Here is a 22,782-nt window from a genome sequence, read left to right as displayed (position 1 = left end):
GGGCTGAAGCTAAACTCTGCAGGACAGTGGCCCTCCAGGACCGGAGTTGTCTATCCCTGTCCTAGTGTCACTGGAAGCACACGCAAACAGGTAAGATCCAAGTGCATTTATTAGGGTAATTCGTAATCATAAATCCAGTCCAGGCAAGGGTCAAATTCCATACAAGGCAATCCAAAAACAATAAACAGACAAGAGACAAGCGTAACAGACTTCCAAAAGCAGGGTGACATACGACAAGGACTGAAACAGCAAGGGTATAAATACACGGAAACTAACAAGGTGATGGGAAACAGCTGTGTGCAATGAACAATGAATAGACAGAACAGGATGATGGGAAATGTAGTGCATGAGAGAATGACACCGTGGGGGAAGGGGACCTCTAGTGGTTAACCGGGGTACACAAAACCAGACACTGTGACACCTAGCTTATGGACATCTCCTACTCACACTCTCCGTCTCTGCAAGATTCGGAAGGGAATGATTCAGATTTCTCTTGGCACAGCTACTAGAAGACAGACGGGTTGCTCACGTCACATCTACGTCATCAAGCTCAGTTTGAGTCTGCGCAGTACGCTCAGCCATCAGGAAGTGAGAGCTTCTAATTGACTTCACTTGTCTCCATTGAATCTAATGGGGTCGCTGTGTCCATTTATTTTACTGTCTATGCATTGACCAGAAGAACAGCAGAAGCCACACCCATCAGCGCAGTGACGACCAATCGCAGCACAGCTTCAACTGAATCACAGCAGGGGGCGTGGACTTCTGGAGAAACTAATGAAACAAATGATAAATTAAATTTAGATTTTCAACAAGCTGATTTTATTCTCTATCAGGAACTCAGATATCAGCAAAAGATATCTACAAAAACTCAAACCTGTTTAGAATGACATGAGTAAGTTAGTTTCATTTTTAGATTCACATTTAAAAAAGCTCATATAACCATTGATGTACCTGCACATGTCTGACAGAGTTCAGTGATGTTAACATGTTCACATTTTGGCAATCCTTATGATGATGATGATGATGATGTGGTGGCAAACAATTTTCTAATACTGAATGAGAGACAAACATGGATCAATTGTCTTTAGCAATTATTTATTCCCTTGCAAGGAAAGGTCAGCAGTCATACAGCCATTACAAAGTGCCTGCAGAGTGTGACAAAGAGTGGGGGGTATCCTTCCTTCTTTATAGTAGTTCCTCCCCCAAGGTTGTTTTCCCGAGGCTAAATCAAGATACATCTTAGCTATAACTAAGACATTGTTTAGATTTGTCTATCATATTTAATCATGTTATACCCTTGAATGGAGACTCTCTGTCTCGGTCATACATTCAGTCACATTAACTTTTGTCAGGTCATATACATACACATACATGAGGATATGTATCGGCACCACATTAATCTAATTACCATCATATTTCTAAGATTCTATTAATATAATTAAATGCAAACATATAGAACATATTAAATTTCTTCCACAATGATGATGATGAAGATGATGAGCCTCTGCTGGTGACAGGATCAGGCGTATGAGCAGCTAAAACATGAGAAAAATCAAAACATTTGTTATTGCAATATCAGTCACAGGCATTCAAAGCGGACAGTGCTGATGTTCTTGAGGAGACAGTGTCTAAATGTTAAAGTGGATTGTGGGCTTTCACAATGGGACACAGTGTGTGAAAAGACATTCGTTCACACACATGCATACATAGAAGTCTACTTAATATAGGTGACTTTGAGCTTGTCTTTTTAAGAAGTCACTTATACATTTGGGCAGTCTTGTTATAGTGATGGAAGTAACAAAGCTTTTTGAAACTTTGAATCCACTAAACCAATTATTTAGCAAAATGATCCAAGCTTAAAAGAGCTGTATGTAAATAATGAAGTACACAAATCAAGTACTTGAGTAAAAGTAGCTTACAGATACTAAAATATTACTCCAGTAAAAGTTTTAAGTCCTTTACAAATTTACTTGAGCAAAAATAGGCTACAAAAGTACTTGATTTTTAATGTACTTAAGTATTAAAAGTAAAAAGCAAAAAGTAACTGTGGGGGGTGGGGTCTAACATCATTATGAATAATTATGAATTGTCAAGTAGCCACACTAGTCAGTAGGAATCCAGTAGTGATTGATGCAGATACATATGTAATGTGTGTTAACAAACAATAAAACAGACGTCACGGGGCTAAATGCATTACATCGTAAAATGAACACTGTGCACACATGATAGTTTTATGTAATTTGTAATGGCAAGGAAGAATCCAAGTGGAAAAATTTGCGTTATTTTAATGTTATGTTGACTGTTTTTTCTTAAACTCTTTGAGATGATGATATGAACATGCCCACTTCAAGCATTTACAGCTCAGCTTTTACAGCAGATTTAGTTCACAAAGTCATGACCTAATATTAATAAATTCTAAAATTCATCATTTCTTTTTGAGATTTCAACTCAAATGAAATGCTTTATAGAAAACACTAATAAAAACGAATGCTTTAGCATAATAACTCTTGTTAGATTTGTGTTGGTCAGATGAAGTTCAGGCGAAGTCTGAGCACTGAAACATCTGCAACTAAGATCAAATTTAGTCCCACACAGTCACATGTCACACGGGTTTATTTGTGGCAATAGCCAACAATACATTGTATGGGTCAAAATGATCGATTTTTCTTTTATGGCAAAAATCATTAGGATATTAAGTAAAGATCATGTCCCATGGAGATATTTTGTAAATTTTCAACCGTGAATATAAAACATTGATCTGATTTTTTCGTAAGGTGTTTTCTGTCATTTGCTGTCGTTTTTATCATGCTGGTGTAAGTTCAAGTGTCTGTTTTTAAAATAAGTTTGTTTTTAGTTAGTTACACAATGCTATAAAAACGGTGGTGTAACATCATGATTGACAGCTTTGATTGACAGGTTCTCTGAGCGAAGTAGTCACTGAAGCACTAACAGACTTTTTTCCGAGATCTTCGGAGGACTGAGGAGATTGTATTTACTTTGTTATTTGAACAAGCCTCTTGTTGTACAGCAATCAGAGTCGGATTAGTACCCCCAGGGGCCCCTGGGCACTGAAGCTCATGGGCCCCCCTCCCCAACCTGACAACCACACTCTCAAAAAGACACACACACACACACACGCACACACACACACACACAAACACACACACACACAAATACTAAGGCCCACCAGGTGTGGGATTTGGGGAAAATGTCATATTGCGATTATTGAGCTCAATATTGCGATTGCAATATATTAAATAAATGGTTTCATGAGTCAACTTGCTTGGTTCAATCAACAGACATCAAAATTGGAGCAGAACGGAGGAAGGGAGCAGACATAGGCCACTTAAATGAACACTCCACCGTTTTTTTTAAATGGGCTTATTCACCGTCTTTCCTACATTTAGATAGGTGGGCAAACGCAATTTGTCTCAGTGCATGCATTGTTTTAGTTTGGCAGCACCACCGATAGCTTAGCTTAGCATGAGTAAAAGTAATAAAAAATAAGAAATTAAAAAAACGAATTACTTCTTGTGGCCTGCGTATTCACAACGAGTACAAATAGCAATGCAGATTAAGACTAGGTGATTTCCTAGGCAGATTTGGGACTATATTGGGGGGAAGCACAGGTGATGCACTGCTACTTGGGCGCAGAGATATCACGCAACACATGAAATCCCACGACTTCCGTTAACATAACGGCGTGAACAGTAGCCGGCTATTTTTCCTACAGTAGACATAATGAATGGCAATGAACATGGCTGATTTTGTGAGAGACGAATAGGGTGACTTCTCAGACAGTCACAAGCCAGAACCATACCTCTATGAACCAGAGTTTTCAGAAGAGGAGCTGTGTGCTTTTGAAATAGAACGACAGGAGGAGGAGGTGCGCAGACTCAAGTCCCAAGATGTCAGCGCCATATCGGGATACTGGCGGCTTCAGTCCTCACCAATGGAAGAGAGCGGAGGGGTGTCGTACATCTTTTTTTACAGTCTATGGTCCACAATAGACACGACTGCGAGCTGCATAAAAATCTATCAAAACCCACAGCCAATCAGAACAGCGTGTGGGACACTAGAACACTCTCGCGGCAAGTTCACATCACCAGAGAGTAATCTTGACAGCAATCACAAGAAAATGGATAGGCTACATATGCAAATTCACAATATTACACCATTTAAAGTCGACATGAAATCAAAATTGACCCTATTTACTTTGTTAGGGCATATTACTAGTCTTGTGGTGAACAATTAATCCGTACAAGTTAATACACAGAAAAAAATTGTTTGCCGTGGTAATCTTTAATCAAAATCTGAAAAGTTACTTCTGGTCTGGAATGGCGTTCCCTCTCTGGTGACGTCAGTTTGACGGCTTGGGTTGAAAACGCTTAACCACTCCCCTCAAACCGTTAGTCTGCTATGAGCAGAGATGGAGAGGAGGAGCGCTAAAGTAAAACCCTGCCCTCTGTTTAATATTCCCTTTCACTTGGAAATGCGTCACACGGTCACAGCACTGGAGGAAAGTCGTTTGCAACTTCTGGTTCACGGGGACTTTAAACATTATTCAAATACATATGCTACTGAGTTACTAAAACAATTTTCTACATTAGCCCATCATGTATCTAGCCATGCAGCGTTTCCAATGATCACACCAATCACGTTTGTTTGCAGCGAGAGGTGCCTTTTTTCGATTGTTTTCCTATGGCAGTGAGCGTTCTGCACGCTGTTTAAGTGCCCCAGGCGCCTCGCGTTTTACCACCTGCCTGCGCCTCGCGTTTCTGTGTGACAGATTGAAAATGAACATGTACATTTAAATGCATAAGTCTGTGTACACTGTGATATATAATTATATATAATAATATATAAATATATTCACTATTTACAATACGTAGAAAAGTCTATAAAATATAAATATGTTACTTTATAGTTATACTTAGTTAATCTGTGATCAGGTTATGGGCACGATAAGTTGGACGATCGATTGTTCTGGTCTGCGTCAACACTAGGGGGAGAGCTCACGGGTTTTTTCCATTCTACATAAAGCTTCCAGTGGAGAAACTGCGCGAGTTTTGTGTGTGTATTAATCTTCTCCCCCTTTTCAGGTATTACGTGTGATTTATTAGTTTAAAATACTTTAATAGGATTAATAATATGTTTGAGAGTATAGAGACGCGATTGTTATATTGATTGTGTGTCCGAAATGTTTAAAATGTGTAGTTTAGAAATGCGCGAGCTCAGGACTCCATTTTGTGCGCGTTGGGAAGAGTGTTAGGCCTATATAATGGCGCGAAGCTCGTGTATGTTCAATTTGTGTATTTCATGTGTAATCCTGTTTATATAGTGCTGATTTGTCGACTTATTTCAAAGATGTGTAGAGTAAAAGTGACTTGAGAATGTTAGGCTAAAACATCTAGCTGGAATTGTACATTTACATGCTTATAACTGATTTGCCATAGAGTTAATATGCATAGATGACTAAAAAGAGTAAGATTTAAAAGAGTTGAGTCTCAGGTAACCGTTAAATGCTTTAAAATGCTTTATTGTATTTCTGCATGTACTTTATAGTGTCATGAGTCTCAAATAGCCTTTTATATAAGAGTGTACTCATGTAATTATATACGTATATGGTAAAAACTGCTGAATACTGATATGAAACATGTCAATGAAGTTAATTTGTAATAGAAATGTTTAATTTTGTTTATACAAATGATTAATTTTGATTACGATTCTACATAAAGCTTCCAGTGGAGAAACTGCGCGAGTTTTGTGTGTATTAATCTTCTCCCCCTTTTCAGGGGTACAACATTTTGGAGGCACCGCTGGGATCTACTCTTCGGAGGGCAGTCGTCACATACCTGGCCGACACTTCCTGATGCAGTACATCCCCTAAAACAACCCAGCTTAACAGTGAAGAGTGGATTGAGTTCCTGCAGTAAAGGCAAGACAGAGGCAAAGAACCAGAAACCTGAGGCCACAGAGATCATCAGGTGAAACACAAAGTTCAGTCAGTCTCAAGTAAGCCCCAACTCAGTGAAAAGGCCCACTCTATTGTCAAAATGGAAACAACAGTGCTAGAGGAAATGCAAGTTGAAGTGATCGCCATGCTAAACCCACTACCCAAAGACAAGCTTCTTAGTGTTTGTGAGTTCCTGAAAATAGCAGAGCAAGAGAATATTTCATCTAAATCTCGCATGTCCTTGATCTCTCATATCCTTCAACATCTCGAAGACGACATGACGGAACTAGAAGATGGCGGCATGTCGGTACTGTTAAGCCTGAGAGATCAAATTAAAGAAGTAAATACAGTCACTGAAAAGGAGATTGCAGAAACAAGTGAAGTCACAGAAAAAGATCGATTGCAAAGGGAGTTAGATGAGTTAAAAAGCGCAATGAGACTAAAATTGAGTGAAATTCAACAGCTGGAAGAAGTGAACACAAAACCTAGTGTTTTCCAGCCTCAGCTTCAAATTGCTGCATACCCACAACAATTAGTGAATACCCAACACCCCAGCCCACATTGGCGAAAAGATTTCAAAATTTCGGGACAAATTGGTGACCCAGGTCAAAAAGAAAAATTAACTTTTTCAAGTTTAGCACACCAAATTGAGAACGGGTTGAGCAGAGGCTACCCAGAATGTGAGATTGTGGATGCAGTCATTCGTGCCATTTCCCCAGGCTTACAGTTAAGAAGCTATCTAGAAGGAAAATCAAACCTGACTCTACCTACCTTAAGACGAATCCTGCGCTCTCACTTCCAAGAAAAAAGTGCAACTGAACTTTATAAGCTACTCACCTCTGAATGCCAAGGGAACAAAGAAACACCACAGAATTTCCTTATGCGTGTTCTTGACCTGCGCCAGAAAATCCTGTTTGCATCTCAAGAAGCCGAATCAGGCCTCAAATATGATCCAGCATTAGTTCAAAGCATGTTCTTACATACTGTACTCACCGGTCTCCAAAGTGACAGCATAAAAGTAGACTTGCAGCCCCTACTTCTGGACCCCAAAACCACTGATGAGGCTCTGTTGGAGAAATTAAACAGTGCTTGTGCTAATGAGGCAGAAAGACAAAAGAAAAAGAAAACCAATGTGCAGCACACAACTACGGTTGTCCATGCAGTTAAGTCCAGTGATGAAGTGACTAATAAGAAATCCAATGTGACTCAAAATGTGCCGAAATCATCTTTTGACGTGTTGACCGAACTTAAAGAGCTGAGGACTGATGTAGCTTCACTAAAAACACTCAATGCTGAAATAGCTCACATCAGGGAATCGTTGCAGCAACCAGCCTTTGTCTCACCACAATTTCCCATTCCTTCACAGAGAAATTCTGACAGAGAAGTTGTTCAGTGTCAAGTGCAGCCCTATTGGACATCACCAGGTGCCAACCAAACAAGAGTGAACACTCAGTTTCAACCCCAGTATATGCCTCGACCATATTATGCACCGGCTCCTCGTTCACAAGCAAGAAAATGCTTCAATTGTCAGCAGCAAAGAACAGAGGAACGTTGCATGCATTGTTTTCGATGTGGCAGTGGTGAGCACTTCCAAGCCGGATGCAGAATTCGTGGCATTAGGCCTTCAAGAGAGACTCCTTTAAACGGAGACCGGTTACTTCCGCGGGACAGGGAGTAACCAGATCTACTGATCAGTCCCGGAGATGTGCAGCCTGTGGAAAGACAGATAGGCAGATGAAGCAGTGTTCACAATGTAAAAAAGTACTGTATTGTTCTAAGACCTGCCAAACTCACCATTGGGCTGAACATAAGCAAACTTGCATCAACGCAACAAAATCAATGTCAAACTTCTCTTGGACAATGAGTATTCACAACCCTTGCAGCACTCAGGTTAACCAGCATTCCCTGGTGACGTCATTAGTTGGGAGACAATGTCTTGTTGAATGTTACCTGCACGGCCAACGATTTCAAGCACTGTGGGACACTGGCTCTCAGGTATGTGTCATTGATGAAGTGTGGAAACAGGAGTATTTACCAGAAGTACCATTGAGGGATGTGTCTGACATTCTTGAGGCTCCAAATACATTGAACCTTGTAGCTGCCAACGGCATTAATATACCATATATTGGGTATGTTGAAGTGACATTTAAATTATCATCACAGGCATCTCACGAAGCTGAACTTGTCATTCCTATGCTCGTAGCAAGGGGTCAAAACCTCTCTCACCCTCTCATAGGTTTCAATGTGATAGAACAAATTGTGAACTCCATTGAACAAGCACAACCAAACACCGTTAATAACAAAATACTGGAGAGAACTGTGAAAACTGCATTTCCCAGCCTAAAGAGGAGCAAAGTCCAGGCATTCATTCAACTTCTGAGTGCAGAGAGCTCATGTGAATACACAGTAAAGACCACAAAAGAGCATGTTAACGTCCCCAAACGTAGTACTGTGCAGGTCTCATGCCGAGTGTATATACAGCCAGTTAAAGAGGACAGCACACTCATTTTTGAACCTGATGTGAATCGCCAGTGGCCGGAGGGGCTTGAATTCACAGAAAGTCTAGTGAAGCTAAAAAAGGGGGCTCCAACAAATATCACTATTGAGGTGTACAATGACACTGACCATGATGTTACTGTTATGGGCCAGACTCCGATTGGTACAGTACAGCTTGTCAAGAATGTCTTACCTGCTAGTATGTTTGAGGTGTCAGCAAACCCTACCTCTGTTGAAGTATGTCACATCCAGGCTGCGGATCACTGTCTTGACCACACCAGCACTGATGAATGGGACCCGCCCGTCGATGTCAGTCACCTGAGTAAATACCAGAAACAGATAGTACAGCAAATGCTAAGAGAAGAATGCCATTCATTTTCTAAGTCAGACAATGACATTGGGTGCATCAGAGATTTGCAATTGAGTATCTCACTTAAGGATGAGGAGCCAGTCAGTCGCAGTTACTTGTCGGTGCCAAAACCCTTGTATCGTGAAATGAAAGAATATTTGCATGACCTCATAGCACAAGGATGGATTGAAAAATCCAACTCATCATATTCATCTCCAATCGTCTGCGTAAGGAAGAAAGATGGCAGCCTTCGTTTATGCATTGATTATAGAGACTTAAACCGAAAGACTCACCCAGATAGACAACCGATTCCGAGAGTGCAGGACATTATGGACAGCCTTGGGGGTAATGCTTGGTTTTCATCATTAGATCAAGGGAAGGCCTACCACCAGGGGTTCATGTCAAGAGAAAGTAAGCACCTAACGGCTTTTGTGACACCCTGGGGTCTATATGAATGGGGACGAATTCCTTTTGGGCTGATGAATGCTCCAGCGGCCTTCCAGCGGTGTATGGAAGAGTGTTTAGAAGGCCTGCGAGACGAGATATGCATCCCATACCTTGATGACACCTTGGTGTTCAGTAAGACCTTTGAGAACCACGTCCAGGATGTAAAGAAAGTGCTGCAACGGCTGAAGGAACATGGCATCAAACTCAAGCCAAAGAAGTGTGAGCTTTTCAAACCTGAAGTCCGTTACCTGGGAAGGATAGTCTCTGCAGAGGGAAGTAAAGTTGATCCTGCAGACACAGAAGCTGTCAGATCCCTGAAAGACAAACAACCAAAAAATGTCGGTGAGTTGAGGAGAATTCTTGGTCTACTTAGCTACTACAGGCAGTACATTAAAGATTTCTCTCGCATCGCTAGCCCTTTGTACGACCTGTTAAGAAGCACTCCAGAAGATAATGGCCACATGAGAGACAATCAGAGAAAGTCAAAAACAAAATGCATGAAAACTGGTGTTCCATCGAGTAAGCCTATTACCTGGACTGATCAGCATCAGAACACTCTTGAGCAACTAATTGACTGTCTGCTCCAGCCCCCTGTATTAGCATTCCCTGACTTTTCACAGTCTTTTGTCCTGCATACAGACGCGTCAGCCAAAGGCTTGGGTGCAGTATTGTACCAGAATCAAAATGGAAAACTTCGTGTGATCGCCTACGGATCTCGTACTTTATCTGCTGCTGAGAAAAATTACCACCTACACTCAGGCAAGCTGGAATTTCTTGCTCTGAAGTGGTCAGTCACTGAAAAATTCCGTGATTACTTGTATTATGCCCCAACCTTTACCGTTTATAGTGACAACAATCCCCTTACATATGTCCTGTCAACTGCTAAATTGAATGCTACAGGCTGCAGGTGGGTGGCTGAATTAGCAGATTTCCACTTCACAATCAGATATCGCCCTGGCCGAGAAAATATTGACGCTGATACACTATCCAGAATGCCCCTGGACATCGGAACTGTGATGAATGAGTGTTCGGAGGAGCTGTCATCAGACGTGATAGGTGCAACAATTCAGGCGGTAGAAGTTCAAGAGGGACCCAGCATTCCATGGTCAGTCTCGACAAACTGTTCCTCCATAGAAGTCTGTTCAGCAGTTCCTACCATCACCCCATTGTCTGTAAATGAGATAAGAGAAGCTCAAATCAATGACAAAGAAATTAGCCCTGTATACCAATGCAAGTTGTCTGAATTAAAACCACAAGTGAAACAGCTCAAGACATACAGCCTAAAAACAAAATGCCTTTTTCGTGAATGGAGAAAACTTACCATTGATAAGGATGGTGTCCTCTGCCGAACCACTCCCACCCGCACACAGTTGGTCCTGCCTGAGAAATTTAAAGAAACAGTCCTGCGAGAGCTTCACGATGAAATGGGCCATCAAGGTACAGAGCGCACTCTCTCACTCATTCGTGAACGTTTCTTTTGGCCATACATGCAGGCAGACATTGAGCATTATGTCACAAAAACATGCACATGCCTAAAGCAGAAGAAGCCCTGTTATGAGACAAGAGCCCCATTAACAAACATTGTTACGACCCAGCCCTTTGAATTGATCTCAATTGATTTTCTACACTTAGACCGCTGTAAAGGAGGTTTTGAGTATATTCTTGTGGTAGTAGACCATTTCACCCGATTCGCCCAAGCATACGCCACTACCTCCAAATCAGGTAAAACTGCTGCAGATCGCATCTTTAATGATTTCGCCTTAAAATTTGGCTTCCCCTCTCGCATCCACCATGATCAAGGTGGGGAGTTTGAGAATCAATTATTTGAACAGCTCCAAAAGTACTGCGGCATCACAGGCTCTAGGACAACCCCATATCACCCTCAAGGCAATGGCCAAGCCGAACGTTTTAATAGGACACTATTACAGATGCTCAGAACACTCACAGAAAGTCAAAAGTCTAACTGGAAAGATTCCTTGAATAAGCTGCTGTATGCTTACAATTGTACCCGCTCAGAAGTCACAGGGTTCTCTCCTTTCTACCTGTTATATGGGAGGTCTCCGAGATTGCCTGTTGACATGCTGTTTGGGTTAAATTCAGAAATGCCTTCCTGTCACCAGAGAGAGTATGTCGAAAAATGGAAACATGGAATGGAAGAGGCGTATAAAATTGCCAGAGAGTGTGCTAAAAAATCTGCAGACAGGAGCAAAAAGAACTTTGACAACAAAGTGAGGAGCACCACACTGCAGCCAGGTGATCGTGTCCTGGTAAAGAACTTAACACCACGAGGAGGCCCGGGAAAACTTCGCAATTTCTGGGAAGATAGCATCCATACAGTTGTGCGACAGATGGGTGGTGAGCTTCCAATTTATGAAGTTAAGCCAGAAAGGGGAAAGGGACGATCCAGAGTTCTCCATCGCAATTTATTAATGCCTTGTGACCACTTACCTCTCGAAACTGCTCCACATCCAAAACCCAGACAGAAACGTGAGTTGTCAAAGCCTCTAAGTAATGATACAGAGTCTGATGAGGAGAGTGAAGATGAAATGGACCTGCATTATGTGTCTCCACAAGTATTTCAATCAGACTTTGCTGATGGACCTGAAAACCTTGAACCGCTACTTACCTCAGAGTCCGATGAGCATCCAAATGAGGTCCTGGCACAGGTTCCTGAGTACATGTCTTCTGTGGAAAATGACCAAGAGGAACAAGAGCCACCTGCAGGGACTTACAGTGCAGAACAAGAGTTTAACTTACCTGCTGATGAACAAGTTCCTACTCCCATGTCACCTGCTGAAAACCAAGAGAGTCAAAGTGAGCAAGCTTACCAGCTGCCTAAAAGAGAAAGATACCCACCAAGAGTACTAACCTATGATGAGCTTGGTACACCGTCTTATGATGTCAAGCAACTAAATGGAATCTTGCAAACACCACAACAGAACTTACTTTACATGCCTGCACAGTGTCTGTCGACATGGGTGCCACCTGTTCAGCAATACTGCTACCAGTTGCCTTTGGTGTATACAATTCACTAAATAAGGACCATGAACAGTTAAAGTTCATACGAGACTGTGTACTTGAAATCTTGGAGACTCTTTGCATTGTAGACTGTTACAGTCTGGCACTTTAAAAAAAAAAAAAAAAAAAAGATGGACTGTTTTTTTCCGAGGATTATTGCCTTGAACAGTTTTGAACTTTGACATTTCGAAAAACTATGAACTGTTTGCCTTATGGACTGTTAGTTTAAGAGGCTGTTGAATTCCTAAAATCAAACAGGAATATGGACTGTTGTTTCATGCCTCTTTAAACTTTTTGCTCTGTGATACACTCATGGACTGTTCTTTCTGAGAAACTCTTGATTTTCCATAAAGTGAACTATTAAGTTCGGAACGAGCCATGGACTGTGAAAAGATTGAATAGAAAATTCTTGCACAAGAAAATGTATTTTATTTTATGCAACTTACAAAAGGTACTTAGAGACTCTTTAAAGAGAATGTCGAGACGACATTTATTTTTGTAGGGGAGTGTGTGACAGATTGAAAATGAACATGTACATTTAAATGCATAAGTCTGTGTACACTGTGATATATAATTATATATAATAATATATAAATATATTCACTATTTACAATACGTAGAAAAGTCTATAAAATATAAATATGTTACTTTATAGTTATACTTAGTTAATCTGTGATCAGGTTATGGGCACGATAAGTTGGACGATCGATTGTTCTGGTCTGCGTCAACACTAGGGGGAGAGCTCACGGGTTTTTTCCATTCTACATAAAGCTTCCAGTGGAGAAACTGCGCGAGTTTTGTGTGTGTATTAATCTTCTCCCCCTTTTCAGGTATTACGTGTGATTTATTAGTTTAAAATACTTTAATAGGATTAATAATATGTTTGAGAGTATAGAGACGCGATTGTTATATTGATTGTGTGTCCGAAATGTTTAAAATGTGTAGTTTAGAAATGCGCGAGCTCAGGACTCCATTTTGTGCGCGTTGGGAAGAGTGTTAGGCCTATATAATGGCGCGAAGCTCGTGTATGTTCAATTTGTGTATTTCATGTGTAATCCTGTTTATATAGTGCTGATTTGTCGACTTATTTCAAAGATGTGTAGAGTAAAAGTGACTTGAGAATGTTAGGCTAAAACATCTAGCTGGAATTGTACATTTACATGCTTATAACTGATTTGCCATAGAGTTAATATGCATAGATGACTAAAAAGAGTAAGATTTAAAAGAGTTGAGTCTCAGGTAACCGTTAAATGCTTTAAAATGCTTTATTGTATTTCTGCATGTACTTTATAGTGTCATGAGTCTCAAATAGCCTTTTATATAAGAGTGTACTCATGTAATTATATACGTATATGGTAAAAACTGCTGAATACTGATATGAAACATGTCAATGAAGTTAATTTGTAATAGAAATGTTTAATTTTGTTTATACAAATGATTAATTTTGATTACGATTCTACATAAAGCTTCCAGTGGAGAAACTGCGCGAGTTTTGTGTGTATTAATCTTCTCCCCCTTTTCAGGGGTACAACATCTGCAGTTTAGACTGACAGGACAGCTGACTCGGTGGTTGGATAGCAACACAAAAAAACGCAGCGCACTGCCAGTTCTGTGTGATTGGGGCCGATTGGCAGTGCTGTGTGTGCCTTTCGAACCTGAAAAAAGCGTTAGGTGTGATCGGGGCCTTAAGAGCTGGAAAGACCACCATAACTGGCATCTCCGCAGAGACTGGATGTTTACATGCACGACTTTTGTTTCAATCGGACTGAATTCATTCTGATTGATGAATCTGAATGTATTGTAGTTTAGGCTACATGAACACTAAACATCGTGATGTGATATGATCGTGTTGATGTGCGCGTTTATAAGTCAAAAGATTCAAATCGGAATAGATTTTTTGACGTGCACACTGCACAAATATACAGTTACAATTTTGACAAATATACAGTTTGACACTTAATAACCATTCTCCTACATTGGTTTTTTATTTGTTTTAAACAGCAGACTTAATATTTATCCAATTCTGGTCATAATTTGGAGACTATGAACATATTCTGTTGTGTTGTGCTGTTTGTATTTATCACTCAGTAAAAATGCCCAAAACCAGTCATCTGTGGATGAGAATCTGAAACAAGGACTGGTGAGACATTGTCCTGCTTCACTTCACAGATGTTGAGTGAAGGAGAATTATAGAATGACAGGACAGTCATTTATGACACTTTATTCATCAGGAGAACAGCTCGTTCAGCGCGCCATACGTCTTCCTTTCGTAACCCACCCAATTAATTGAGGCTGTGTTCTATGGAAGCTTGTTTCCGCCACAAAATAAATAAAAAATAAAAGATAATTGACCTTTCGCCAGCCCCTCCCCCAAAACGGCCATTGTCCAATCACACATCATAGCAACCGTTACTATGTGAGCAGGTCCGACAAACATTAGCAAGATGGTGAAGCGTGCGCCCCATATAGGCAGTGGGCCAAGTCCGTCTATCTCGTTTAGTTTTTAATTTGACAGTTACCCAGCAGCTGTGTGGCTCATTTTTTTTATTTGTCTGTATGAATAATTCACAAAAAGATTACCGATTGTTTCCAACGCCAATTGTTGCACATTAAAGTATAAAAATAGATTTAATTTCTCTTGCTGATCACAAACGTTGGCCGGAGTGAGATCCAATCAACGCTTGTGTTGTTACCTTGTTGAATTGATTTGGCCAATCACGTTATTCGTTGAACCGGCGTCGCGTCAGTCTGAAGCCAAATCCATGAGTCTACAACCCAACCTGGAGAGACCGGTGTGTCTCGGCAAGACAACGTCAAGGTAAGATTTGTTTTGCAATGATTATACACCCCTATATTTTAATGCTTTTCATATAAGTTGTATTTAAGACTGCAAGCTATAGTTCACCGTGAATATATGCGTTGTCGTTGATGAGAACAGTAACAACGTTAGCCACGAAAGAATGTTAGTGGAGCAGTAAAACTAACGTTAGGTCTAACGGTATGTTGCTTAGGCTAATCCAAAATAATCATTCGGTACATACACAATGAACTAAGCAAAGAGTATTCAAATACGGGATAATTACGGGAAAAAAATATTTAAACGGGAAGACAGCAGGAAATAAGTCTAACTAAAGGGAGAATCACGGGGTAAACGGGAGGGTATGTCCAGGTTGGTTACAGCAAGCTACCTAGGCTACAAGTAAGCTAGACTAATTATCAGCTAAAAAGAGTGCAAACCAAAACAAAAAAAATATTTCAAATCAACTTTATAGTGGTAGTCATGGAGTTATTTAAGCCAATTATGGTTGATTGTCACGATTGATAGTGGTTGGGCTTCACCTACATAACAGAACAGGTATGGTGGAAAAATATTTTAGTTAAAGATGGCTGTTTTTGAGCTATTTAACAAAATTATTTGTGGTCAGAACTGCAGTAGTCTTGTCAAGCTCGTTTAAGATGGTTAGCATCTTAATACAAATGTCAAGATGAAAAATGTGATTTAAAATTATCTAGTAATGTGCACTTTCTGTGTTTATTTATCTGAATATAATTCAGTTGTTTATCTAACACACAGACACGGACAGGACAACATCATATCTCTCCACACCCAAATGACTACAGAGGTGATCGTTGACAATCATCACATCAACAGCACCATGATGGAGCAGGTCAAGATCACGGAGTTGCTTAGTATCCACATCACAGATGACCCATCTTGATCTATCGACACCACCAACAGAACCTGGCCAAGAAAGTCCAAAAACCTCTGCACTTCCTCCCACAGTTGAGGAAGGCTCATCTCCCAAAAATCCATCCTCTAAACTTTCTATAGGGGAATCATAGAGAGCCTCTTCCTTCCACCCCCACCCTCCAATAACCTAAGGGCAGCTGATTGACTCTTGCACAAATACACTGGTAGTTTACACTATGATGCTGCTACATTGGTTTATTTTTAAATTTGCAATGAACATTTGACCCCACTTACACACAAATTGCACTGCCTTTTGCTGCTTGTCATGTCATCCACTTACACAATAATACTATATTAATTAGGGATGAGTCACGATTTTCGAATATTCGATTAGCTGATTTTATTATAGAATAAGATGTGCGGGATGATTGTCTTTAAAAAATCCCCATGTTTTAGTTGTGGTTATAAGTTGCAATCCTAAATTCACATAAAAATTGTATTCATTTAATAAATATATTCTTAATATTTGTTGTTTTTGTTTCTATGTTTGAGCTTATATATCTCAATATTAATAACAGTCTGGTTAATTTTGAGTCTTGAATTGTAAACTCTCAAGGGTTGGATTTCTAAATATATGTTGGTTATGTGTCAATTCAGAATGACTTCTGAGCAGCAACCTTTTTATTTTGGGTATGTCATGTATGCATCACTTGCCAAAATTGGGGCTGACTAGTAAGGGGTTAAATGTATATAAAATAACACATATATATATATAACGTATGTTTACGTTTTTTAACTTATATTTAAGTGTCACACCGCTCCGCTTTATTCATATGCTCTCATTTTATTAATAAAAATAATTTAGTAGCCTATCCTTGCCTTGTTTTTGAATGAATAAATCAAATAGTGTAAAAAACATTTCAGAGAATTTTTTTCTCAATCTTTTCCACTGGCCAAATAGTATTTTTAATTGATTTAGATTTTTAATGGAAACAGATAGACCTTGTTGTGCATTATTTGCACGAAACCATTTTCTCAGACAATCTGCTATTATCATGATAAGCAATTAGTTAAAACATTAAAACACAGCATGCCAGAGGAGAAGTGTTCAAAAGCATTGCATCCACAACAAAAAATTATATTTATTGAATATAAAAATGTTGTAACTTCTCAGTAATTATTTCATGTAGTTAAAGTGTTTAACACCATTAATGAGAATGGCATATTTAATCTAAATGTTTATATCAGAAGTAAAACATATAGTTTAAATCATTCTTTTATTTATTTAAACTGTTATTGTGAACATGCACTGTATTTTAGGACTTATAATAAAGATTTACGGTTTTACTTCATCTTCCGTTAGATAAGCTATGCGTCAGTTTCACTATATGGCCCAGCTTTCTGGTCACTGACAAAGATTACATGCCTCCGCTGTAGAATCTGTGTTCATTATTTACATTGGTTGTCAAGGAAACGGGAGGTTTTCTAACGTTATGATTAGTACTCCTGCTTCTTTGCCGGTTTAAAAAAGTAAGAGTTTGTAAGGACATTTTGCGTCAAATGTGCATACAACAAAGTTGGAAACAATGTCTGTAGTACTTATACGATTTTATTACATGACCTCAGCAAAAAAAAAAACGTACACAGCTGTGAGGTAAGTATTAAATTCGTAATTTCGAGGTCCGGCCCACCGCCTAATAGACAGTATTAAGGGTGCGCCCACGGCGTTTGTAAATCGGACACTAGATACCCCGAGAGATTGTCTGGAGGAGTTGTGTTCTTTCCCAAAGCCGAAAACACAACGTGAACGATGCCTACAATGGATAAAACAGTGTGGACGGCCCCACTCCCAGTTAAATGTGTCGAATATTACGAAGCATAAATACGTCTGCTGGCTGTGGTGTCGATGGCTACTTAAAGGTTTTTTTGTTTTGTTTTTCTGATCTGAAAAACTATCCTATCTGTTACTCAAAAAACATAATATTGTCTGAACCGCGAGTTTTATGATCCGTTGCCCCACTAATAAATATTATGGTCTCAACCGCGAGTTTTGTGATCTGTTGTCCCCCTAATAAATATTATGGTAAGTGCATTGTGAAAGACAAGCAATGAAAGTTATTTAGATGCAAATTAAGGCTATGTCTGGTTAAACAGTTATTGTGTGATTTCGTTTATTGTGCGTTGTCAACTTGATGAATTTAATTTTTGGAAGAAAATGCACCACGTACTTTTGTCAATGATATAAGTTATAGCTAAAAGCTTTCAGTTCACCCTGCCTAATTGTAGTTGAAAAGTCAAATTAAGCTTGATTAATGATATACTGTGACTGATCAGATAAACTACAGCATCGAGAATATAACTCCCATGTGTTTTGCAGCATTTAAAATTTTAGTCAGTGTGTTATGCGAAAAAACACACATAAGAAATTATTGCTGACAGCACTTTTATTTTCAGAGTTTTTTTCTTTCACACAAAAACACAACAGAGTGTCTTTCAATGCTTTTAAACACTTGTTTTCTTGTTCTTTGTCATATCACAAATGATGTGTATGTATGAACACCGGTAAGCAGTCTCGATAGAGACGTAGATAGTAGTCGTGTCTCCTTCATTGCGTATTTTTATATTTTGAATATATCCCTCCACTGCATACTGTAACCCCTTTTGCCTCGATCTGGAGGATATCGCGGAGGTATTGCTCCAAAAATGGTCACTGACACGCACAGGTATACCTCTTCCCGTCATGGCAATCTGTCGCGCTGGTCGTGTTTGACCATTTGTTTGTCGGACGTAGCAACAGTAACTAAGGGGGGCGGGGCTCGGCGAAAGGTCAATTGCGACTTTTTATCTCACAATTGCGAGTTTACATCTCGCAATTCTGACTTTATTTCTCAGAATTGCGAGATATAAAGTCAGAATTCTGAGATATAAAGTCAGAATTCTGAGATATAAAGTCAGAATTGCGAGATATAAAGTCACAATTGCGTGTTATAAAGTCACAATTGCGAGATATAAAGTCACAATTGCGTGTTATGAAGTCAGAATTCGGACTTTTTTTCTCGCAATTGCGACTTTATATCACGCAATTCTGACTTTATATCTCAGAATTCTGACTTTATATCGCAATTCTGACTTTATCTCAGAATTCTGACTTTATTTCACGCAATTCTATATTTTTCCTTGCCTAATGCATGAAATGTTTTATTATTATTTTATTGTATTTATTATTTTGTTTTCGCTGAGGGACAAACATAATAAAGAATTGAGTCGATGGGTGCTGACGTCACATGCGCGCCAGCTCATTGAAGAGAGAGATGTGAGCCACATGTGTGCCTATCGTTAATCTAATCCATCGTCATCAATATTTTTCTAAATGGATGTCTGAACTGTTTTATTGCATTAGTCTGGATTGTCTGAACGCTCTGTGATCGTCTTGGATTCGCGTTGGATCGTGAGGGAGAACCGTGGAGGATTGGATTCCACTGTGGAGGAATTGCGTCATCTGGCGACTCTGACTTCACGGGGAAAAAGATTTGTCATCGTTCATCATTCATTCCTGCAAAGATTGTAGTAGGCATTCACATTCGAACAAACTGAACTGAATCACTTCCACACAGGGCTGGACTGGGACAAAAAAGGACAAAAAATCGGCCCTGGCATTTTGGCCCAGACTTGCCCACTATATGGTCATAAACAACACCCGTCTTTGCACGCCCTTGAATATGTATACCAACTCCTATTCCTTAAAACCACTAATGCCATGTAATGAGTTAGTATTAACTGATGAAATAAGTACAAAATTGACATTTATTAATACAATTGAACTATACTCCACAGTGATGAATGCTAAAACAAGCTATAAGCTGCATTGGCATATCAATACCAATTTATCACTGGATTTTTGGTAAAACTGTGGTGGGTGGACCTCGGGCCTTCTAGGGGGGTTCGGGGGCATTCGGTAATCGTCAATATGCAGATAAAGAAATAATGCGTAACTGGGTAATGGGTTCCTACTTTCATGACATAGCCTATGTGGTTTGAAAGTAGTTCTGCTTACCACAGGCTACACTTTCTCATCTCTCCTGGTCCTCCTCACTATCATCATCAGCCACTGGAGCTATGCATTACACCGGCACAAACCCAGCACCGTCAATTAAGCAAGACAAAACAAAACGAATGGGCCGCCGATGTACGAGTTTTATGGGCCGTTAATAAAAAAAAAATAATAATTATGTATGAGTATGAGATGTATCGGCCCAAATAGCACGTCGGCCCACCGGGAAAGTGCCCGGTACTGCTTCCACACAAACTGAACTGACTCCATTACATTGCACTCAGACTTCAGTGTTACACATACAGGTTGCTTCTTTATTTATTTTTTATTTTTATTTTTTCTTTGATTGTCATTGATGAATGATATATTTTGTTTTCAAGTTGTGATTTGTAAAGGGGCAAAGATTGTTTCGTGATGTGTGCAAAGTGATATGTGAGTACTGAATTGAGAGAAATTTCAGTGAATATAGTTACTGTTCAGTGAACTGATTGTTTCATTCATTAATTCATTTTATTTCATATTTTATTTTTATTCATTGGTTCAATTATTATTATATATTTTTCTAGTTAGTACTTTAGATAACCATTTAAAATTATTAATCTTTTTTTTCTTCTTTTGATTAATGCAAGGTGTGAGACCCCGACCCCGGGACTCTAGATACTATAAGTTGTGAATATATGTATATATTTGGTGAGCTCAGACCCCAAGTAGGTATTTTTCCTCTTTTTTTTTTTTTTTTTTTGGTGTTATATCCTACTAATGGGTTACACTTTCAGTTTCGGTTTTTAATCGATCAAGTGTTTACATGTTCTCTCGATAAACCACCCATTTCAATCCTATCGAAACTATTTGTAATAGAGCTGACACTTTGAGTTTGTAATGGGTTATGTTATTGCCCTACTTGTTTTTAATGTTTTTATGAAATATCTGTAGTGACTGCATGATCATATCACCGTATTATTTACCACCATGCGAGCCACAAATTAAAGCTTGGCAAGCCGCATGAGGCTCACAAGTGCAGATGTCATGTGTGCAAAACGTGAGTGCGACCCAAGCCAAAAGGTAAAGATCAAAACAATCTAAATGTTAAGATTCATCACTTTCAATGGTGAAATGCTTAAAATATGTGAAACTGATAACTCACCATGGACAGTAAGACTGAAACTCTTTCTCACACTGTTGGTCTGAAGTTGATAAACTCCAGTATGTTCAGTTCTGGTGTTTGTGATGGTCAGAGATCCAGTTTGATCGTCCAGCTTCAGTCTGTCTCTGAATCTCCCATCAGGATCATCATCATATACAGTGATTCTGTCGGCCAGTACATTAATTTGAGCTATTAAAGTGTTTTCAGTACCAAACTTCCACAGAATCAGATCATCATCCTCCATTTCAGTAAGATCAGAGTTTAGAGTGACTGAATCTCCCTCCATCACTGACACTGACTTCACTGCATCTGTATCACCAAACACACCTGAAGAACATTGAATTTGTCACAGATGAAGGGTAAATATATATTTTTAAATAGAATAACTGGTTTATAATTAATAATACAGTCAGTTGGCCCCTTTAGTGCCCTTGCTCCGAAAAAAAATGATTGGTTATGGGAAACCAAACATGCCAAGCAAAGCACAACCTAAATGGACAGAGTTCATTTATCATTGATTTTGCAAAGCAGATCATTTGTAAGAGTTATCTGTGAACTAGTGAGGATTGTAATACCGGTACACATTCAATTTCCCCTCTGAATTCTCTAAAACATAACTGGAAGTAAAACTACTTAATCCCGACGGTGTACATTGAATGGTTTGCATTGCTTCTTTTTTGGATATAATATAATTAAAATCATATAATTTACTTCCCGTCATGTTATTTCAAACCCATTCTGTGAAACAAAAGTAAATGTTTAGCTGATTTCTCAGTGATCAATATCCAAATGTGATAAGAACAGATTCTGCTGTAACTTACCAACCAGATGCCACAAGTAGAGAAAAACAACCATGTGGACCATTTTATAAAATAATGGGTGCCTGAAATATGCGAACACTTCTGTGACAGACAGATTGTGAACAAACAGGATGCTGTTAAACTGTGATGTTAAGCTAGTGTTTGCGTATCCTCTCTCACAGGATTTGACCACAACCCACACATTGCACTATTTTTGCATCCTGGTTGTACTTGTTCATCTAACCCCTGATATAACTTACATTTTTCTTCGTGGCAGATAGTATTATTTTATTTATTTTAAGTTCTATATCACATTGCAATGAGTTAGCTCAAAGGGGAAATATTAATAATAACTTTAATTATTATGATTAATTATTCATATTTGGGTCAGTTAATTGGATTAACTTTATGTAGCTAAATTAATATTATAATCAATTAATCAGTTCGTCCAACAAACTCTTTTGATTATTCGTTTATTCTAAGAAAAGCGTATCTTTCATGGCCACCGAAAAATAATTATTTCTTAGCATGTACAGCACTTAGAGCCTGTAACAAGATCAAGATCGTAAAATAGACTTTGTTGCAAGCAGAGAATCAGAACCAAATACATAGTGTGCACAATTTTTAACTAAATCACAAACATAACTAAACTAAACAAACATACATAAATACATACATGCATAGGTAAAATGGTGAGTGATAGAAGATGTACCTTTTAGCTTTTGTACCTTAGGGTATCACCCAAGTGACAACTTTGTACCTTTTCTATGAGACTGCATCAACTTCTGGTTCACCCTGGTTCTCCATCCATCGGTCTTCCATCTTCCTGG

General features: G+C 39.1%; 2 protein-coding genes across 3 annotated transcripts in view; both read right to left on the bottom strand.

The window, feature by feature from the left end:
- Nucleotides 1-22,782, bottom strand: part of LOC311294946 (uncharacterized protein) — a 424,344-nt gene that overhangs the window by 366,370 nt on the left and 35,192 nt on the right. The gene's annotated exons all lie outside the window — the stretch shown is intronic.
- LOC311294947 (uncharacterized protein) lies at nt 93-22,070 on the bottom strand. 2 transcript variants are annotated; one of them, XM_084416065.1, is made up of 4 exons: nt 21,974-22,070; nt 21,153-21,479; nt 952-1,052; nt 93-771 (listed from the first exon to the last, which is right to left on the bottom strand). In XM_084416065.1, the coding sequence occupies exons 1-4, from the start codon at nt 22,014-22,016 to the stop codon at nt 700-702; spliced, it is 543 nt and encodes a 180-aa protein (XP_084272191.1). In that variant the 5' UTR covers nt 22,017-22,070; the 3' UTR covers nt 93-699. The 2 variants fall into 2 exon arrangements, with proteins under 2 accessions (XP_084272191.1, XP_084272192.1); XM_084416066.1 differs by lacking the exons at nt 93-771; nt 952-1,052 and adding an exon at nt 1,077-1,535.

This window comes from Rutilus rutilus (genome assembly GCF_951802725.1).
Source record: "Rutilus rutilus genome assembly, chromosome: 8".
In the NCBI taxonomy this organism is placed as follows: domain Eukaryota; kingdom Metazoa; phylum Chordata; class Actinopteri; order Cypriniformes; family Leuciscidae; genus Rutilus; species Rutilus rutilus.
Note: the sequence above shows the minus strand (reverse complement) of the source record. Positions and strands in the feature narration are given on the sequence as shown.

Coding starts and splice junctions, on each gene's coding strand:
- LOC311294947 (XM_084416065.1), bottom strand. CDS start 22,016: ATGGTCCACATGGTTGTTTTTCTCTACTTGTGGCATCTGGTTG. Junction 1,053..21,152: donor TTTCAGTCTTACTGTCCATG/GTGAGTTATCAG, acceptor TCTCTCATTCAG/TATTAGAAAATTGTTTGCCA. Junction 772..951: donor ACTCTGTCAGACATGTGCAG/GTACATCAATGG, acceptor TTGTTTCATTAG/TTTCTCCAGAAGTCCACGCC.